At 42.9% G+C, this 22,162-nt stretch overlaps 1 protein-coding gene across 7 annotated transcripts in view; it reads left to right on the top strand.

Moving 5' to 3' along the window:
- PRKN (parkin RBR E3 ubiquitin protein ligase) overlaps positions 1 to 22,162 on the top strand; it is a 1,467,397-nt gene that overhangs the window by 477,106 nt on the left and 968,129 nt on the right. For all 7 annotated transcript variants that reach the window (XM_008995347.6, XM_035297759.3, XM_078370429.1 and 4 more), the window contains one exon: positions 8,971 to 9,211. In XM_008995347.6, coding sequence (XP_008993595.3) covers positions 8,971 to 9,211 — 241 coding nt within the window. The remainder of the gene's footprint in view (positions 1 to 8,970; positions 9,212 to 22,162) is intronic.

Below are 22,162 nucleotides of genomic sequence, written 5' to 3'. Positions count from 1 at the left end.
TTTAAGCACAGGCTTAAAGGAGTGGGTCCTGGCTCAGGGACCCATGTTGCTTGTTGAGTCTTGGTGGCAGGCTTTGCAGGGGAGCAGTGGGTCCAGGCTGGAATCCCATTAACCTTTAAGGCGATGTGGATTGTCACGATCACGGTGTAAGGTCCCTTCCACGAAGGGGAAAAAAAGTTCCTTCTTTCTGGAACTTTTTTTTTTTTTTTTGCCAATCAGTTTGAGCTTATGAGGTTGCTCAGGTTAGCCTTGAACTGATGACCTCGCCTTCGCGAGTGCCATGACCTCCAGCGGGAGCCACTTTGGACCCCCTTTCTGGAACTTTTTGACATGTACGAGGTCTCCTGGGTGGAAGGGATGGTCAGACGATGGTGGGTTAGGAGCAGGGGTTGGGTGTGCGTCTTGCACAAGTGGCTGGATAAAGTCTTGTACCTGTTGGAGAGACTGTAAGTACTATAACAGGTTAGCACAAGAGATTTCTGCCAAATGGACATCCCTTAGCTTTGGTGCTCGGCCAAACACAATTTTATACGGCATGAATCCTGCCCTATAAGGGGAGCATCTGGTTCTAAGGAGCGTGAGGGGAAGGAGGTTTGTCCAACGTCCACCGGTCTCTAGAACAAGTTTAGTAAGTGTGTCCTTTAAAGTTCGGTTCATGCGTTCAACCTGTCCAGAGCTCTGGGGCCTGTAGGCTCAATGTAGTTTCCATTTGACACTTGGTGCCCTACTGACCGCCTGAGTGGCAGACGCGGCAAAGGCCGGACCGTTATCTGACCCAATGCAGTTGGCAGCCTGTGCCGGGGAATGATTTCATTTAATAAGGTTTTATTACTGTGGAGGCAGTTTCATTTCGAGTGACAAACGCCTCAGTCCACCCAGAAAAAGTGTCTCCTGTTACCAGGAGATACATGCACTGTTAGCTGCCTGTGCGGTTAAGTCCTGGAGGCGGGGGATTTTGAAATGGTCCCATAGAAGTTGTGCCAACTTGGTTCCTTCTAGGTGCGTGGTGGAATGAAGTTGGCCCACTAGGGCTCCCCCTAGAGGCTCAGGCAGGAAGATTCTTGAGCCCAGGAGGATCCACCATCCATTTTGGGTTTTGTTGGCCTAGAGATCCGATGCTTGTCCTTCTTCCTCTGGAGAATATGTGAGACAGTCAGGCAGGTCTGGCTGCGGGTGGAATATGACTGGCAACACAATCTGTGGGGTGACAGGGAGTATGACTGCTTTTCGGGCTGCAGAGTCTGCTTTCTGATTTCCCTGGGCGATGCTCATTTTGTCTTTCTGGTGTCCTTTGTAATGGATCACAGTGACCTGACGGGGAAGCCACACAGTCTCGAGCAGAGCCGGAATTTCTTCTTTGCTTCTGATCATTTTTCCTGCCAGAAGTAAGTAGTCCCCTTTCCTGGTATATGGCCCCATGTACATTCACCGTAGGAAAGGCATACCGGCTGTCAGTGTTGATGTTTACCCACTTGTCTTTTGCCCAGCAAAGGGCCTGGGTGAGGGCTATCAGGTTAGCCTTCTGTGCAGAGGTGCCAACCGGTAGTGCTTGAGCCCAAATAATATCGGTCTCGGTTGTGACAGCTGCGCCGGCCTTGCACCCCCCCGTTTGATGAAGTTGCTTCCATTGGTGAACAAAGTGGCATCCACTTGCTTTAGAGGGGTATCCTGCAAATCCAACCTGCCAGTCTCTGTGACCTCCAGTGTTCCTGGCAGTCATGAATGGGAGCAGAGAGGTCCGGGTCCCGGAGCAAGGTTGCTGGATTTCTGCACCGCACAGGATGGAAAGTTAGCCTGGGCTGGTCCAGTAGCAGGCTCTGGTACTGTAGGATCTGTGAGTTTGACATCCATTTTTCTGAGGCACTTCTGAGTGGGATTTTCACTACACAGGGTGTTGTAAGGGCCATTTCTTGGCCCAGGGTTAACTTATCGGCTTCCCGGACAAAGCTTGCCGTAGCCACCACTGCCTGCAGGCAGTTTGGCCAACCTGAGGCCACTTGGTCCAATCTTTTTGATAGGTAGACAACTGGCCGTCGCCATGGTCCCAGGGCCTGGGTAAGGACCCCCTTGGATATGCCCTTGTTTTCATGGACAAACAGGTGAAAAGATTTTGACACGTCTGGGATTGCCAAAGCCGGTGCTTCAGTGAGAGCCTTTTTTAGGTTCTGAAAAGCCTGTTTCTCTCTTTCATTCCAGACCAATTCCCCACTCCCACTGGTTGCGGTGGAGAGGGGCTTGGCAATTTCTGCGAACCCCAGAATCCAGAGCCGGCAATATCCTGCGGCCCCCAGGAATTCCTGCACCTGTTTTTCTGTGGTGGGGGTTGGGATCTGCAGGACAGATAGCCAGTTTACGAGCACTGGGAAGTGCTTGCTTTACTGGGTGAGCTCATATCCTTAATAAGATGCCTTTTGGAGGCGGATTTGGGCCTTTTTTTTTTTTTTTTTTTTTTTTTGCTGAGACTCGGTATCCAAGTCCTTGGAGGAGGCATAACAAGCCTTTCATATGTTGTAGGCCATTTCCATGGCCAGCAGTAGGTCATCTACATACTGGAGCAAGGTGCAGTCTGGATGACTGGCCTGAAAATGCATTAGTTCCCGCTGGAGAGCATCTCCAAAAAGGGTGGGAGAATTTTTGAACTCCTGGGGTAATCAGGTCCAAGTTACCTGGGTAGTGTCTCCGAGTTTGGATCTGTCCATTCAAAAGCAAAGATTGGCTGGCTTTTAGGGGCCAGAGGGATGGCCAAGAAAGCATCCTTCAAGTCCCAGACAGTGTATACTGTATGGTTTGGTGGGAGTAGGCTGAGGAGGGTGTATGGGTTTGGGACAGTCGGATGGACGGTGAATGTCTGCTTGTTGACCTCCTGTAAATCCTTGACTGCCAATAGTCATTGGTGCCAGGCTTTTTTACTGGCAGGAATAGAGTATTCCAGGCCGATTTGCATGGTCTTAAAATATTTGCCTGCAGTAGTTGCTGTATGTGCGGACTCATGCCTTCCCTGGCTTTTTGGCTCATGGGGTACTATTTTACTTGTACAGATGGAGCCATGGTCAATATTTCTTTTTTTTTATTTTTTTCTCTTGTTACCCAGGCTGGAGTGCAATGGCACGATCTCGGCTCACCGCAACCTCTGCCTCCTGGGTTCAGGCAATTCTCCTGCCTCAGCCTCCCGAGTAGTTGGGATTACAGGCACGCACCACCATGCCCAGCTAATTTTTTGTATTTTTAGTTGAGACGGGGTTTCACCATGTTGACCGGGATGGTCTCGATCTGTTGACCTCGTGATCCACCCGCCTCGGCCTCCCAAAGTGCTGGGATTACAGGCGTGAGCCACCGCGCATGGCCCATGGTCAATATTTCTACGGTTATGGGGGGATGGAGTTTTGCCAGTCCTGGGGGGTTTGATTCTGCCCAAACATGGGGAAACTGCAATTCCAACATAAGGGAGTTGTTTTCCAAGGCCATGGTTGGGGAAACTTAGAACCAGGAGATATTCCTCCGAGAATGGGGTTGTTAGTGAGAGGTGGGTGGTTGATGAGTCCTGGTTCTCTCAGGTTAGGTGTGTTCCTTGAGTTGAGAAAGAGATGGAGGCTTGCAGTTTATGAAGTAGGTCTCTTCCCATCAGGGGATATGGGCACTCCGGGATTGTCAAAAAGGAATGAGTTACTTTTTTGTAGCCTAAGTTTACTTCTCGGGTTTGCGTGACTGGGTGTTTGCAAATAGTTCCTGTGGGTTCTTGAACTGCTACTTTTGTATTGGTGACCTGGCCCGAAGGTGTTTTTAATATTGAGCGTCTGCTCCAGTATCAATTAAAAATTTTACAGGGTGACCCCCCTACTGTGGTGGTGACCATGGGCTCCTCGGGGCCAAGCGAAAATGAGCCCCAGCCCTGTCAATCTCCTAGCTCCTCCATGGCCAGGAGTTCCTTTTTATTCTGTTTCTCATCTTTGGGGATGTTCATTTTTTCAGTGCCCCGTTTGTTTATGGTAGGCACACTGATCTCGCTGCAGGGGGATTTGGGACCCAGCTGATGATGGCCCTTGTCTTTCTTGTTGATTTGTTGGGAAGGGGGTCTCCCCCGTGTCTCCTGGAGAGCAGCCACCGAAGTTTTTGCCTGTCCCTTGGAAACTTTGTCAGCAGCATTTTCTCTATCATCAAACACCTTATGGGTTATTTCTAAAAGTTGTGTGATGTTCATGCCACTGAATTCTTCTAATTTTTGTAATTTCTTCTGGATGTCTATGGCTGCCTGAGCCACAAAAGCCAAATTTAAAGCACAGCTACTTTCAGGAACAGCCGAATCGAATGGGGTGTAAATACAATAGGCCTTTTGAAGACGTTCCAAGAATACCCCAGGAGACTCATCAGCTCCCCGGATCACGTCCATGGTTTTGGATAAATTCATGGGTTTCCGTGCAGCTACCTTAATACCCATGAGAGATTGCAGTGAAAGTTGTCCAAAGCATGCCTCCCCACCGAGGAATTGGGTTCCCAGTTTGGTCTGTTGGTAGGGAAGACTTCCTCCAACTGGTCTCTGGCCTCCTCTTTAGGCTGACCAGTGGAGGAGAGCAAACACTTTCACGCTTCTCTGCAGATATAGTCTCTCTCCTCCACAGTAAAAAGGGTGAGAAGGATTTGCTGATAGTTGTCCCAGGGAGGACGATGAGTCTGAAGTATGGATTCCACCAGAGAGGTCAAAGCCTGGGTTTTTTCAGAAAACAGTGGGCTCTGAGCTTTCCAATTATAAAAGTCAGAGGTGGAAAATGGGACATAAACCAACAATGGGGTTTATCGGTCACCACCAGCCGGAGGCGGTGCCTCCCTTAGGGGGATGGGGGTGGACTACTCTCCGTGTGGTGGCAGGAGTCTGGAATCCACAGGCAATGACACGGCAGGGGGAGCAAAAGAAGTAATAGTAGGCGACCCTGTTGGGGCTGGGGGGTTGTAAGGTGGGGGAAGGAGAGGAAAAACTTTGTCCTCCTTGGATGGAGGCAGAAATGGAGGGGCTGAAGCTGAAGAGGGGGGCGGCCATGTGGTGCAGTTAAGGAGTATTTTAGAAGCAGGATCTTGAGCCATACAGGATCGGAGTCACGGTGATGGGTTAAGAACCATGTGTAACCACTGATCAATATACAGGAACTGGTCAGGGTGGCCTGGATTTCCTAAAACTACCCTCCAAACAGCCTGATGATGTCAGTGTCCAGTGACCCTGTGTCCGGCCCCTCCACATTAAAACTTGGCCATTGCAGTTTACACAGGGTGCAGAGTCAGCCCTTGGAGAGGCGAACTCCATGATCACCCGTGAAATCCAGGGAAAAGTTTTTAAGCATACATTGTAAAGGAGTAGGTGGCTGAGGACAGGAACGGGAGGGTGCATTTCCCATCTTGGCTTACAAGGGAAAATTATACCCAATGCAGGCAGAAATATTCTCGGCCAGGAGGGGATGGTTGAGAGAACCTACAAGTCAGAAGGATCACAGCCAAAAGGAGAACAAAAAGAGTAAGGGCTAAAGCTGTTTGCCCCATGGAAGAATCAGATGAAATACCGGGCCGACAGCTGTCTTCCTCTGAGTCTGTAACCCAGATACCTCTGGTGTCTACACTTGTCTAAAGCCTCAAGTTCGAATTTTGCCTTCTCAGTGAGGGGAGAGAGGAGAACAATAAGGGCCAGGTCCTGGGGTCTCTGTGCCTGTTTAGAACAAGGGATTTCAGTGGTACGGGGCAGGGGACAGTGTCTGGGGGGTTATTTGGTATTAGATTCTGGGTCCACCAGGAACCAGAGTTCACTGGGAAGAGCTTGGAAGGAGTTTAGAGGAGCGAAAGCTTACCTTACGTATGACTCAGCAGGCCTGAGAAGGCTGGGGAAAGTGTTTGGGTGGCAGAACAGGTGTGCCAGCAAGTCAGCATGGTGGCTGTTTTGGATCCGCCACCTATTTATAGTGGGGGACAGCCAGACGTTTGGCCAGGGACAGTGACAGTCCACGTGGCAGTCTCTATGGTGCCAGAACTTCCAGTCAATAAGGGGATGAGGTTTACAGTCTAATCCATAACAGCCCTCAATGGTTTTGAAACAGTACAGGCAATTTTTGGGTGACTATCCTAGACAACAGACTAGAGCCGCCGTTCCAGGGGGCAGGAGGTCTCTACCAATGGTAGAGAAAAAGGTTTTCCCCAGCTGCCTGGGACAATATCAGTGGCTAGACATACGACACCAAGACAGAGGTCACACAGAAATGGGGAAAGGGTTGCCCCGTGAGGTCCACTCAGATGCCCTCCTGGCCGCTTTCCTTGTGGGAATTTAGGTGCCCCTTAGCAATGGCAGGTCGGTATAAACACATGACAAGGATCAGGTTTGAGTGGAACCCGATACTGTCTTAAGCCATATGAGGTCACCACAGTACCGCTGGTTGGGGTCCTCTCAGACTCCGTAGTTGTTCACCACAGAGCCACAAATTGGAGATCCAAGGGCAGTCCCTTGGCCTCCTCATTCAGTCTACACATGTACACATACACTTATTCAGAGGCTAATACAGTTGTTATTAACCAGACAAATTTAGTGACCTGTGGTCCTGTTCTCCAGCGCCCAGGATTTTGGACAGGATTAATGAAGGGGTGCCCCCATCAGGGCTTGTCCCTTCCAGAAACCAGAGAGAGCAGAGTCAGATCTGACTTACATTCCCAGGACCTGAGACAATGGACTCAGAGCCAAATTCTGTGGGCCCGGCAGTGGTTAGTCCATTCCTCTCCGTAGACACTGACTTACGGGGCCCTGGAACATCTCAGGGCGCACCTGCCCTATAGTTCACCATTCGTCTGGGGAGGTCCAGAGCTAGCCCGGTCCCTGCCTGGTGATGATATAATTTCTCACTGGGGCCTCCGAATGTTATACCTGAGCTAGTTTAAACAGACACACCACACTCTGAGTTTGTTGAGAGTCCACTTTTGTGCCGGCGTCCAAGAGTCAGCTAGAGCTCAGACCTCTCGGCCCAGAACAAAGGGCAGTCAATATTTTTATATCAGTTTAGGGTCAGGGGGTGGTAAGCAGACTATTACAGAAGCAGAAGAAGCAGGTTGGGGGGCAGAGGGATGCCCAACAACAAAATTCTATTTGAAGTTGCTTTTCACTCAGAATGTGGGGTAGGCAGTTACACGGCTGCAGGTACAGAATGTATGGGCCAGTGGGCCCCGTTTCTCAGAAAATTGGTTACAAAGATGCCAGGCGTCTCAGACTACAAAGTTCTCCGAACAGAATGCCCTGCATAGCTCAGGGTGGGTAACATGGAGTCGGAAGGATTGTTTAAAATGTATTCACCACAGCCAAGCCAGGGTATTTCGAGTGTTCTTTGAGCATTCCTAAAATGAGAATGGCAAGAGGCATTTGAAAGGCGTTGATTTATTATTTTAATTTAAATTTAATTTAATTGTTTTTTTTTTTTTGGTGGAGTCTGGCTCTGTTGCCCAGGCTGCAGTGCAGTGGCATGATCTTAGCTCACTGCAACCTCCAGGTCCGAGGTTCAAGCAATTCTCTTGCTTCAGCCTCCTGAATAGCTGAAATTATAGGCATTTACCACCCAGCTAATTTTTGTTTTTGTATCTTTAGTAGAGACAGGGTTTCACCATGTTGCCCTGGCTGGTCACAAACTCCTGGCCTCAAGTGATCTGCCAGCCTCAGCCTCCCAGAGTGCCAGGATTACAGGCATGAGCCACCATGCCCAGCTGGCATCCATTTATTGAGAGAGTAAGGTCCTTGCTCTGTCTTAAGAGGGTAGCAAGAGATGAGTAACTGCTTCTATGTAGTAGATTGTGTGTGTGTGTGTGTGTGTGTGTGTGCAAGCAATTCTTCTGCCTCAGCTTCACAAGCAGGTGGGTGACTACAGGTGCACACCATCATGCCCAGCTAATTTTTGTATTTTTAGTAGAGACAGGTTTTCGCCATGTTAGCCAGGCTCTTCTGGAACTCCTGACCTCAGGTGATCCACCCACCTTGGCCTCTCAAAACTCTGGGATTACAAGCCTGAGCCACTGTGGCTGGTCCTATGTAGTAGATAAACTAGAATTCCATTTAGGGTAGCCTAGTTCTTATCCTAGCAAATAACATGACTTTTAATTTTTATTCCACAACATGTTAAAGTCTTCTGTTTCTACGTGTCAATATATAGATAAAAAACCTTTTTGTATTTGTTTGCTGATTTTCATGGTTAAATCAGCAGAGAGAGGGAATGAACCCTGGGTGGCAGGAGTGTGCTCCCACCCTGCTTCCCCTCCGGTGTAACAATGTGTGTGCTGGTGCTTGTGGAGGGTTGTGTGTGAAGTCTACTCAAACACATTCATTTCCAATGCTGTGAAAAAATGCCCTCAAATTGATAATAACTTACTTTCTGTATTTTTATAAGACAGATGAATGCCAGTATTTAAATTAGATAATTATAAGGACAAATCACTTCTGATGTCAATCAGTTTCATTATTTAAGAATACTATTATTAGCCAGGTGTGGTGGCACACATCTGTAATCCCAGCTACTTGGGAGGCTGAGGCAGGAGAATTGCTTGAACCTGGGATGTGGGGGTTGCAGTGAGCTGAGATCATGCCATTGCACTCCAGCCTGGACGACAGAGTAAGACTGTCTAGGCGCAGGGTGTGTGGGGAGGTGTGGTGGAAAAAAAAAGATCATTTTCACTGTGCTTATAGATCCAGTATGGTAATATTTTTTTCCTGCTAGGTTACATGTCCTTTTGAATATGACTTCAGCATTCTGTTGTGTTTCACATATTCCCAGATTTCTGTTTCTAATCCCAGTTCAGTATTGTTTGTCTGTTATGTATAGTATGTAAGCACTGTGGCCAAATGTGCACATAAATTGGTCAATTACATGTCACTTTCCTTTTCCTTCTAACACTGAGGACAAGGTAAACTCTGGGTGGCATTTCAGGTTTGCCATTTCCTTGTATTTTTCCCTTGCTCTCAAACAGAACTGTGACCTGGATCAGCAAAGCATCGTTCACATTGTGCAGAGACCATGGAGGAAAGGTCAAGAAAGCAATGCAACTGGAGGTGACAACCCCAGAAATGCGGCAGGGGGCTGTGAGCGGGAGCCCCAGAGCTTAACTCGGGTGGACCTCAGCAGCTCAGTCCTCCCAGGAGACTCCGTGGGGCTGGCTGTCATTCTGCACACTGAGAGCAGGGATGACTCACCACCAGCTGGAAGTGCAGGTAATTGGAATGCTCGAAGATTATTAAGCACTTGGTTTGTTTAGCCTAGTCTCTGTGGAGCATGGCCTCATCAGGTGCGTTTTTAGTTTATGATACGTTTTGGGTTGGAGTCTGTAATTCACTACAGGGAGATATCACTATAAGTGGAGTACTTTGATATAAACTTTGTGAATGCGTTTATTATAAGTACTATGAAATAGGTTTTCATATTGAGATTAAATATAAGAGATATATTTCTAATGAAGTAGAAAAATTCTAAAAAGTAGAAAGGATGTTAGAGCTAATTTGAGCCATGTGTAGTTTCTAAAGCCACATATTCCAATGGTGATAACATCCTTAATAAGAAAGGACTCCTCCTAAAAAATTAAAAATTTAAAAATTTAAAAAAAAGAAAGGACTCCTTCTTCTGTGCTACCACCCATTTAAAAATGCTTTTCTTTGGCAAAGATGGTTATCATTAAGTTATTTTGAAGATATTAATATGTTTCCCTTAGTCTTTTATTCTCTAATTTAAGTAGTCAAAGGTGTAATACAATTAATTTTGACTGTGTTTGACAGAAGGCACAAAATAATCACAATGACTTTACCCGGTAGAAATTGATTTTCCTCCCACATACAATAGGTCCTGGCACTTGTGGGCTTGTGTGGCCTTCACCATGTCAGAAGTTTCTGGGACCTGCAAGATGGAAGCCTAACATAATAAGAAATGTCTCCTATTAGAATCACTAAAAAAAATTAAGGATTTTTTGAAAGTTTTTGAAATTTTAGATGAACTTGTAAAAAATTTTTAAAAAAGGATAATTTCCCAGGACAAATGAAAATGTAGAAACAACATCTTTAAATAGAGGAGTAGATAAGCCCAGAAAGTAAGGCATTAGCTGATGCTCTGTGATCTTGAGATGGCGGTGGAAGGGAAAGAGGCTCTGCCTCACATGAGCTGGGTGCCTGGGGTCTGGTAAGAAAAATGGAGAGAGAGAAATAAATGTCAGAAATGGGGGAAAATGAGATAAATTTAAACCCCTGCAGTATCCGTGTGATCCAGAATGATACATTAATATAAATATCAAACCCAAGCCTCATAACAATTCTGATGTTTCAACTGGAGTATGTGTAAGACCATTCTGACATTGACACCTCCAGAGAAACGCAAACCCCACTATGGGATACTCATGCTCCAACATTATAAACCAAACTAGGGAAAATTTCACCTTGAGTGTGTCAGAGACCAGAATACGCTACCCCAAAATATAACTGTAGGAGACCAGAATATGCCACCCCAAAATATGCCACTTTAGCATAAGTATTATTTTGAGCTGATTATTTTGAGAAACAGTAGACACAGGACAAGCTCTAGAAATAGAGCCGAACTCACCCTTTTGCAAGGGAAATTGTATCTACAAAGGAAATCTCCACTTGTAAGCGTGTCTCCCTCTCCTTACTAGGAAGAGAAGGAGACCAGAGTCTCTGGAGACTGAGCCTTCAGAAGACACCAGCTTAATAATCTGCCTAACAAACCCTACTGTGTCTTCTTCGCTCCCTTTCTTCTGTTGCCTTTAAAGATGATATTCAAGCCTGAGTTTTTTAGGCCACCTCTTTGAGATTTACGCATTTTTTTGGGTGTTTCACATGTACAGCCATCCCTCCCCATTAACAGACCTATGTTTCAAATCCCCCAATGCATGCCTGAAGCTGAAAAGGGTGCCAAACCCTGCATTTACTATGCTTGTTCCTGTCCAACTGTATAACACATTGGATTTATTATGTGAGTAGACCTATCTACTTGTTCTTTAATATGATTTTCCAAAATAAAATTCATACTAAAAATAAAAAAATCACACTTTAGAGCAAAATTAAACTTATTATCTCAACATTGAAAGCAGTTTTAGCACAATAATTATATTGTGTACACATTCACATTCTTTACTCAGTTTTCTAGTGTGTCTCTACTATCTTATCATAATATTTATCTGAAAATTTTAGTCTCCTTATTTTGTTTTATCATAAAATTCTCCTTGGTCTTCTCCAGAATTTTCTTTTAGGAGAATGAACTTAGAATTACTGACACTTTTAATTGACACACTCTCTAGACCATAACATTTTAGTTAAGAAAACATAGTATTCTTTCCGTATAGGGTCTGAGATACCAATAGGTGCTGAGAAAATTCTACTAAATGTCTAATATTTTCTTTATATTTTTAAATTGAAATTTGTAATTATTTCAACCCAAACAATAGACAATAAATTCTGGCAAACTTACGCAATGTGGAAGTGACAGCAGCTCTCAGAGTGGTGTATGTTTAATGATGACATGCTGTTTCACCTTTTCTTTCCACCCATGTCTGGGTCACATCTGACCTCTGACCACCCGGGTTCTCATTTACCCCCGTTTTGTGGTCCGCCAGCTTTGTGCATTTTGCAGGCTAGGGACTGGCTCAGAAAACACTACGTGGCGCGGTGGATGACCAAACAAGGGTGCCATCCTAATACACTTCTCCCTGCACCACTGCAGAGTGGGGCAGCTCTTCCTGGTACCCTACATACTCCTACCGAAAGGCATCAGTTATATTGCATCTGTAAAGAATTGGGAAAGAGAGATGACTGATCCCAGGTCAACTTTCTGACTTAATTCTGTGTTGAACTAACAACTAAACTACAAGTAGCCGTCTCCTACTCATTAGACCTGAAGGAATCCTTTACCAAATTCTTACGACTCTCATTCCTATGTTGTACTCCAGTTGCTTTGCCTTTTAATCTCCTTGAGGCCCGAGTTTTTGTCCAGTTAACTGTAGTTTCCCCCAAAATCTCCTAGAAGAGTGTGATACATGTTTACCACATTTCCTAAAATTGTAAACATAGTAAGTCACTCATCAGAGTTTCTGTGCATTTAGCTTTCAGAACAAAAGGTTTGTTTAAAATTATACAGAGAAATAGAGATTTCACCTCTTAAAAAGTCTTGGTTCATGGCTGGTTTGAATGAACACTTTGAATGGAATGATTTGAAATGACTCTATGCAAACAGTATGCATATATGATTTTTTTTAAACTAAATCTTACAGCGTAAAGTTCCTAAAGCAGAGATTCACGGAGTCTCGTGTGCAGAATTATCTTGCATGCTTTTCTATGCTTCTTTGGTGGACAGAAATTATTATGCCATGGCAAGAAAAAAACTTGTTTCATTCTTTTTCTGTGACCAGAAATTTTGATTTATTTTTCTGGGATAGAGGCCCCAAAACGTTGACACCATATACACTCTGAGAAACTCTGCCGTATCACTGAGATTTTCCAACCTTACAATTATGGATCCTACCGGTTGTTCTCACAGAACAATCAGACACTGGGTGGGAGAACAGAGGCAAGTTGGTGAGAGATGAACACACCAAGCCAGTCACAACAGCCGGAGACAATTCCTTTCTATGTGCTTCACAAATTAAACACATACAACATCCATCATTTGAAAAGACACAAAAGTTCCTCGGTTATAAATGTTTGAAAACCTCTGCCTCAGAAAATCCCCAATTTTCTGTGCTTCCCGAGTCTTCAAATTCAACGAATGTAAGTGCTGGCTGGATGTGGGAGGGCTTTAATGGGTGAATAGCTGGGCTGTAGCCACACATGTTGTCGAAACAGATGGAAACTTCTGAAACCTGAGAAGGTGGCTTTCAGGCATTTTTAGGTGGCAAAAGATAACTGGTCAACATGAGAGGTGATCCGGTGATGTACACGAATAACCACCAGTTACACTGTTGGTACTGAGAACCTGACTATGTCATAATAAGGCTTGTAAGAGGAAGCAAAGGAGCTGGAAGGGATTGCTGAAGTAATTGTGACAGCAGTCCTGCTCAAGCTTCAGTGCTCATCAGAATCACCTGAGGACCAACAGAAGCACAGATAACTGGGCCCAGACCAGTTGGCCTTGGATGGAGGCTGAGAAGTTGCATTTCTAACAAGCTCCCAGGTGATACTAATACTGCACATCCAGGAGCTGCACTTTGAATAGTACTGCCCTAAATAGTAAAAAAATAGTATTGGTTAAAATACAGTCAATGAGTAAAATCTATTTTACTAAGTTTTGAACAAGAACTTTGAGTGAGCCTGTGTGTAAATTTCCTTCACATATTGTTGGTGTTTCCTAAATGAGGTGTTATTCATCATCTCTGGATAGTCAGATGAGATGAGGCTATGGTACCTAGCAAAAAACAGGAGGTTAGTTCAACCATTGTGGAAGACAGTGTGGCAATTCCTCCAGGATCTAGAAATAGAAATACATTTCACCCAGCAATCCCATATCTGGGTATATACCCAAAGGGTTATAAATCATTCTATTATAAAGACACCTGCACACATATGTTCATTGCAGCACTGTTTGCAATAGCAAAGACTTGGAACCAATCCAAATGTCCATCAATGATCGACTGGATAAAGAAAATGTGGCACATACACACCATGGAATACGGTGCAGCCATAAAAAGGATGAGTTCATGTCTTTTGTGGGGACATGGATGAAGCTGGAAACAATCATTCTCCACACACTGACACAAGAACAGAAAACCAAATACTGCATGTTCTTCCTCATAAGTGGGTGTTGAACAATGAGAACACATGGACACAGAGAGGGGAACATCACACACTGAGGTCTGTTGCGGGGAAGGGAGGTAGATGAGAGGTAGCAGGGGCTGGGGGGATTGGGGAGGGATAACATTAGGAGAATTACCTAAGGTAGGTGATGGGGAGATGGAGGCGGCAAACCACCATGTGTATGGTATACATAGGTATACACATGTGTTTCATGTGTATACCTATGTAACAAACCTGCATGATCTGCACATGTACCCCAGAACTTAAAGTATAATAAAATAAAGAAAATTAAAATAGAAATAAAATTGATTTGCCATTTCCATATCTAAAAAAAATGGGAGACTCCTCTAATATATGTCATACAGTTAACAAACTACATAAACAAATGGTGACTGAGTCCTTACTCTGTGTCAAGCACAGTGCTAGGTCACAGAAAATAGAAACAGAAAAAATACCTAACTGGAATGTAACTGTTCTGTTTGGAGCATAAGATAATAAAGAAACAACCAACCAACTCTTGGAGTAACAGCAGAGTCAAGCGGATGGAGTGTATTGGCCGGGAGTTTTAATAGACAGTGTGGCTGCAGGGACTTTTAATGTACGGTGTGGCCACGGGGCTTGTGTGATGAGCTAACCTGCAAGGAGAGCACCCTCAGGAAGCATCCTTTTGTGTGCAGGCAGAGGCAACAGCAACCTGTGAGCCCCTGCCCAGGCCCTTCCAGAAAGTGCAACAGCCAGCATGGGGTGAAGCTTGGAGCAAATGGAGCACTGGGAAGAGGATGTCAGAAAAAGGGCAGGGTGGGGCAGGGCAGGAAGCATCTGCTGGGCCCTAGATTTGACCCTGTTGAGAAAGTTTGACTTTTGAGTAACAGAGTGACATGCTCTGACTTCAGCAAGGCTCACGCTGGCTGCTTGTGAATGAACTGCAGGAGGAAAGAGTGGAGGGAACAGAACCCGTGAGGTTTTCAAATCCCAGAACTGCTGCACTGCCCAGAACATCAGGAACCGGCTGCACCCACAAGTGGCATTGATCAGTGCTTGCTGCAAACCTGGCAATATAGGAAGTGAAGACTTGTTTCTCTGAAATACCTCATTTAATTCCTTGCAGTCCTGTAAGGCAGAACATGTTCATATCCTCTTATAGATGAGGAAATAGCAGAGACCACTTGAGGAACCACCCAGACAAGGCAAAAACCTTACCCAGGGACCATCTCGCTCCAGAGCTTATGTTTCAAGTATCCAGTAGCCAGTGTTTTCCTGAATATAGATATTAGATGGAAGGAATTTTTGCATTTCCTCTAGATATTTTGGTTAGAAAGTAGATATAATCTCACAATGGATCTTTTTGAAGGTCATGTCAATTGACTTCAGCCAAGTAGTCAAGTTTTAAAACTGTATATTACATGGTGTGCTGCTTTTTCATAATTTTTTGCTTTTGGGAAAAAAAAACTTTGATAATTTTTTTCCAATTTTTTTGAGTGTTACTGACTAGCTTAGTAAGAAAGCATTTAATTATATGGAAGACAGTTTACTATACAATAGATGTTTTTCTTCTTACTAAATGAAAGAGACTAGTTTTGATGAAACAGTACTTCAAGCTTGTCCAATCCATGGCCCCCAGACCACATGCGACCCAGGACAGCTTTGAACACAAATCCATAAACTTCCTTAAAACATGGTGAGGGTTTTTTGTTTGTTGTTGTTGTTGTTGTTGTTGTTTTTTTTTTTTTTTTTGCGATTTTTGTTTTTACCTCATCAGCTATCATTAGTGTATTTGATGTGTAGCCCAAGACAGTTCTTCTTCCTTTGTGGCCCGGGGAAGCCAAAAGATTTGACACGCCTGCATTATGTGCTAGAATAAATTGTAAAGGTTAAATATAAAAAATGTAAAAATAGACAAATTTTTTAGGAATTTAAAATAAATGGCAGCAAACGACCTTGCCATGTATTTACCTATGCAACAGTCCTGCATGATGTGCACGTGCATCCCAGAACCTAAAGTGCAATTAGAAAAAAAAAGAAAAGAAAAAAAAGAAAGTTAAAATAATTGAAATTGCTTTTAAGACGGGCTCTGGAGATATACCGTTAATACATTATAATTGTTAGAGAATATGTTTTTATCAACAATTTTTTGCCAGTGCTTGAACGTAGTACAAAATGAAAATTATTCTGGGATTGTGTATTAACTAACACCTGCCAAACACTAATCAGTCATGGAAGCCTGTTAGTGGAATAAAGTGATAAGCTGCAGACTTAATTCTCATTTTATCCAAAACCAAATCTCAAGTACTTGGAAATATGTGTTGTACATGCTAACGACGTTAGGCCAGAGGGTGTGGATTTCTTCGTGTTTTGCACAGCTTTAAGGAGTGCCTCTTGTGTAAATGTTTCTCGAAAAAATCCAAAATGTTGGCAGTCATACTGGAGTTGATCTCAACATAAAAATTATTAAAAATAGATTATTATTTTGCCAGGAATTTCATCTTTTTTCCACCACATAAGTTTTTACTATAATATCCCTTTTCATTAGTAAAGGTGAAAACACAGAAAGTGGTATTGCTCAGTAGTGAGACTTCTGCCAGCCTCACATATTTCTGATGGGGGAGGGATGGTTGAAGTAGAGGGAAAATCCTGTAATCTTTTCTAAGAAGTCTGAATGATAGTATAGCATTCTATATACTAGTTGCTCCTTCCTCCTTTTTTTTTTTTTTTTTTTTGAGACTTTTTTGCTCTTGTTGCCTGGAGTGCAGTGGCTCGATTTCACTCACTGCAACCCCTGCCACCTGGGTTCAAGCAATTCTCCTGCCTCAGCCTCACGAGTAGCTGGGATTACAGTTCCATGTCACCATGTCAGGCTAATTTTTGTTTTTGTTTTGTTTTTTGCATGGTTAGATTTGCAAATATTTATCGGGCTCTGAAGTAATAACAGTGTCTCATATTGGCATTGCATGGAGACTTTTTTTTGAATTGTACTTTAGGTTCTGGGGTACATGTGCAGATCTTGCAGGATTGTTGCACAGGTACACATGCCATTGTGGCTTGCTGTCTCCATTTCCCCATCACCTACGTTAGGCATGTCTCCCAGTGTTATCCCTCCCAACCTCCCCATTCCCTGCTGTCCCACCCCTAGTTCCCCTGTCCCTCAACATGCCCCTGTGTGATGTTCCCCTCCCTGTGCCCATGTGTTCTCATCATTCAACACCTGCTTATGGGTGACAACATGTGGTGTTTGGTTTTTTGTTCTTGTGTCAGTTTGCTGAGAAGGATGGTTTCCAGGTTTATCCGTGTCCCTACGAAGGACACAAACTCATCATTTTTTATGCCTGCATAGTATTCCATGGTGTATATGTGCCACATTTTCCTTGTCTAATCTATCATCGATGGGCATTTGGGTTGGTTCCAGGTCTTTGCTATTGTAAACAGTGCCACAGTCAACACATGTGTGCATGTGTATTTATAATAGAATGATTTATAATCCTTTGGGTATATACGCAGTTATGGGATTGCTGGGTCAAATAGTATTTCTATTTCTATCCTTGAGGAATTGCCACACTGTCTTCCACAATGGCTGAACTAATTTACACTCCCACCAACAGTGTAAAAGTGTTCCTATTTCTCCACATGTTCTCCAGCGTCTCTCATCTCCAGATTTTTTAATGATCACTATTCTAACTGGCGAGAGATGGTATCTCAATGTGGTTTTGATTTGCATTTCTTTAATGACGAGTGATGGTGAGCAGTTTTTCATATGTTTCTTGGCCTCATAACCCAACATATGTTGAAAAATATCTGTTCATATCCTTTGTCCACGTATAAATGTGTTTTTTTTTTCTTGTAAATCTGCTTTAGTTCTTTGTATATTCTGGATATTAGCCCTTTTTCAGATCAGTAGATCTCAAAAAATTGTTCCCAATCTGTTGGTTGCCAGTTGACTATAATGATTGTTTCTTTTGCTATACAGAAGCTCTGAAGTTTAATTAGGTCCCATTTGTCTATTTTGGCTTTTTTGCTGTTACTTTTGGTGTTTTAGTCATTAAGTCCTTGCCTATGCCTGTGTCCTGAATAGTTTTGCCTAGATTTTCTTCTTGGGTTTTTATGACGTTAGGTCTTATGTTTAAATCTTTAATCCATCTAAAGTTAATGATTGTGTAAGGTGTCAGGAAGGGGTCCAGTTTCTGCTTTCTGCACATGGCTAGCCGGTTTTCCCAACACCATTTATTAAACAGGGAATCATTTCCCCATTGCTTGCTTTTGTCAGGTTTATCAAAGATCAGATGGTTATAGATATGTGGCATTGCTTCAAAGGCCTCTGTTCTGTTCCATTGGTCTATATCTCTGTTTTGGTACCAGTACCATGCTGTTTTGATTACTGTAGGCTTGGAGTATAGTTTGAAGTCGGGTAGCCTAATGCCTCCAGCTTTGTTCTTTTTGCTTAGGATTGTCTTGGCTATGCATGCTCTCTTTTGGTTCCATATGAAGTTTAAAGTGTTTTTTTCCAGTTCTGTGAAGAAGGTCAATGGTAGTTTGATGGGGATAGCATTGAATCTATAAATTACTTTGGGCAGTATAGCCATTTTCATGATATTGATTCTTCCTAACCATGAGCATGGAATGTTTCTCCATCTGTTTGTGTCCTCTCTTATTACCTTGAGCAATAGTTTATAGTTCTCCTTGAAGAGGTCCCTTACATCCACTGTTAGTTTTAATCCTAGGTATTTTATTCTCTTTGTAACAATTGTGAATGGGAGTTCACTCTTGATTTGGCTCTCTGTCTGTTATTGATATATAGGAATGCTTGTGATTTCTGTTCATTGATTTTGTATCCTGAGACTTTGCTGAAGTTGAAGATATTGGGCTGAGACAATGGGGTCTTCTAAATATACAATCCTCAGTTTCAGGAGATATTGGGCTGAGACAATGGGGTCTTCTAAATATACAGTCATGTCATCTGCAAATAGAGACAATTTGACTTTCTCTTTTCCTACTTGAATACCCTTTATTTCTTTTTCTTGCCTGATTGCTCTGGATAGAACTTCCAATAGTATATTGAATAGGAGTAGTGAGAGAGGGCATCCTTGTCTATTACCAGATTTCAAAGGGAGTGCTTCCAGATTTTGCCCATTCAGTATGATATTGGCTGTGGGATTGCTATAAATAGCTTTTGTTATTTTGAAATACCTTCCATCAATACCTAGTTTATTGAGGATTTTTAGCATAAAGAGTTGTTGAATTTTGTCGAAGGCCTTCTCTGCATCTATTGAGAAAATCATGTGGTTTTTATCTTTGGTTCTGTTTATGGGGTGGATTACATTTAGAGACTTCCATATGTTGGACCAGCCTTGCATCCCCAGGATGAAGCCTGTTTTATAGTGATGGATGAGCTTTTTGATGTGCTGTTGCATTCAGTTTGCCAGTATTTTATTGAAGGTTTTTACATCTATTTTCATCATGGATATTGGCCTGAAGTTTTCTTTTTTAGCTGAGTCTCTGCTGGGTTTTGGTGTCAGGATGACATTGGTCTCATAAAATGAGTTAGGGAGGATTTCCTCTTTTTGTATTGTTTGAAATAGTTTTAGAAGGAGTGGCAGCAGCTCCTCTATGTAAGTTTGATAGAATTCTGCTGTGAACCCATCTGGACCTGGACTGTTTTTGATTGGTAGGCTATTAATTGCTGCTTTAACTTCAGCCCTTGATATTGGTCTATTCAGGGATTCAACTTCTTCTTGGCTTAGTCTTGGGAGGGTGCAAGTGTCCAGAAATTTATCCATTTCTTCCAGACTGACTGGTTTATGTGTGTAGATTTGTTTGTAGTAATCTCTGATGGTAGTTTATATTCCATGGAATCAGTGGTGATATCCCCTTCATTGCTTTTTATTGCATCTATTTTATTCTTCTTTCTTTTCTTTTTTATTATTCTGGCTAGCAGTCTGTCTGTTTTGTTGATCTTTTCAAAAAGTCAGCTCCTGGATATATTGATTTTTTGAAGTGTTTTCTGTGGCTCTGTCTCCTTCAGTTCTGCTCTGATCTTAGTTATTTCTTGTCTTCTGCCAGCTTTTGAGTTTTTTTGATCTTGCTCCTCTAGTTCTTTCAATTTTGACAATAGGGTGTCGATATTAGATCTTTCCTAACTTCTCATCTGGGCATTTATTGCTATAAAATTCCCTCTAAACACTCCTTTAAATGTGTCCCACAGATTCTGGTATATTGTGTCTTCATTCTCATTGGTTTGAAGAACACCTTTTTTTCTGCCTTCATTTCATTGTTTATCCAGTTATCATTCAGGAGCCAGTTGTTCAGTGTTCATGTAGTTGGTGGTTTTGAGTTAGTTTCTTAATCCTGAGTTCTAATTTGATTGCACTGTGGTCTAAGAAACTGTTTGTTATGATTTCTGTTGTTTTGCAATAGCTGAGGAGTGATTTACTTCCAATTATGTGGTCAATTTTAGAGTAAGTGTGATGTGGTGCTGAGAATAATGTATATTTGGTGGATTTGGGGTGGAGAGTTCTGTAGATGGCTATTAGGTCCATGTGGTCCGGATCTGCATTCAAGTCCTGGATATCCTTGTTAATTTTCTGTCTTGTTGATCTGTGTAATATTGACAGTAAAGTGTTAACGTCTCCCACTATTATTGTATGGGAGTCTAAGTCTCCTTGTAGGTCGATTAGAACTTGCTTTATGTGTCTGGGTGCTCCCGTATTGGGTGCTTGTATATTTAGGATCATTAGCGCTTCTTGTTGCATTGATCCTTTTACTATCATATAACGCTCTTCTTTTGTCTCTTTTGATCTATGTTAGTTTCAAGTCCATTTTGTTGGAGACTAGGGTTGCTTTTTTTGCTCTCTATTTGCTTGGTAAATCTTCTTCCATCACTTTATTTTGAGGCTATGTGTGTCTTTACACATAAGCTGGGTCTCCCGAATACAGCAGTTCGATCAGTGTTGACATTTATCCAGTTTGGCAGTCTGTGTCTTTTAATTGGGGCATTTAGGACATTTACATTTAATGTTAATATTTTATGTATGAATTGGAACCTGCCATTTTATTCCTGGCTGGTTGTTTTTCCCATTAGTTGATGCAGTTCCTTCATTGCATCATTTGTCTTTACCATTTGGTACGTTTTTTCACTGGCTAGTAGTAGTTGTTCCCTTCCAGGTTTAGTGCTTTCTTCAGGAGCTCTTGTAAGGCAGGTCTGGTAGCGATGAAATCTCTCAGTGATTGCTTGTCAATAAGGATTTTACTTATCCTTCACTTATGAAGCTTAGTTTGGCTGGATATGAAATTCTGGGTTGAAAGTTTTTTTCTTTAAGGCTGTTGAACATTGGCCCCTGCTTTCTTCTGGCTTGTTGAACAGAGAGAGCCACTGTGAATCTGATGGGCTTCTCTTTGTGGGTAACCCGACCTTTCTCTCTGGCTGCCCTTAGCATTTATTTTTTCCTTCATTTCAACCCTGGTGAATCTGACAATTATATGTGTTGAGGTTGCTCTTCTTGAGGACTATCTTTGTGGTGTTCTCTATATTTCTTGTATTTGAATGTTGGACTGCCTTGCTAGGTTGGGGAAGTTCTCCAGGATAATATCCTGAAGAGTGTTTTCCAGCTTGGATTAATTCTCCTCATCACCTTCAGGTACACCAATCCAGTGTAGATTAGGTCTTTTCACATAATCCCATATTTCTTAGAGGCTTTTTTCATTTCTTTTCACTCTTTTATCTCTTTTTTTGCCTTCTCATTTTATTTCATTGAGTTGATCTTCAGTCTCTGATATCCTTTTTTCTGCTTGATTGATTTGGCTAATGAAACTTGTGTTTGCTTTGCGAAGTTCTCGTGATGTGTTTTTCAGCTCCATCAAGTCATGTATATTCTTCTCTAAGCTGATGATTCTAGTTAGCATTTCATCTAACTTTTTTTTCAAGGTTTTTAGTTTCCTTGCATTGGGTTAGAACATGTTCCTTTAGCTCAGAGAATTTTGTTATTACCCACCTTCTGAAGCCTGCTTCTGTCAGTTCGTCAAACTCATTCTCCATCCTATTTTGTTCCCTTGCTGGTGAGGTGTTGTGATCTGTTGGAGGAGGAGAGGCATTCTGGTCTTTGATGATTTCATCCTTTTTGTGCTGGTTTCTTCCCATCTTCATTGGTTTATCTACCTTTGATCTTTGAGGTTGCTGATTTTGGATGAGGTCTCTGAGTGAACATCCTTTCTGTTGATGTTAATGATGCTATTTCTTTTTGTTTTTTGGTTTAGAGTCAGGCCCCTCTGGTGTTTGAGGTGTTTCTTTTTTTTTTTTTTTTTTTTTGGTTATACAGGGATCAGGTAGCTGCTTGAGGAAGCAGTCTGTGCCTTGTCTGCCTGCAGAGGTGCCACTGGGCTGCCTTGGAC

This window comes from Callithrix jacchus, chromosome 4 (genome assembly GCF_049354715.1).
Source record: "Callithrix jacchus isolate 240 chromosome 4, calJac240_pri, whole genome shotgun sequence".
Classification (NCBI taxonomy): domain Eukaryota; kingdom Metazoa; phylum Chordata; class Mammalia; order Primates; family Cebidae; genus Callithrix; species Callithrix jacchus.
The sequence above is the reverse complement of the archived record's forward strand: the minus strand, read 5'-3'. Positions and strand labels throughout refer to the sequence as shown.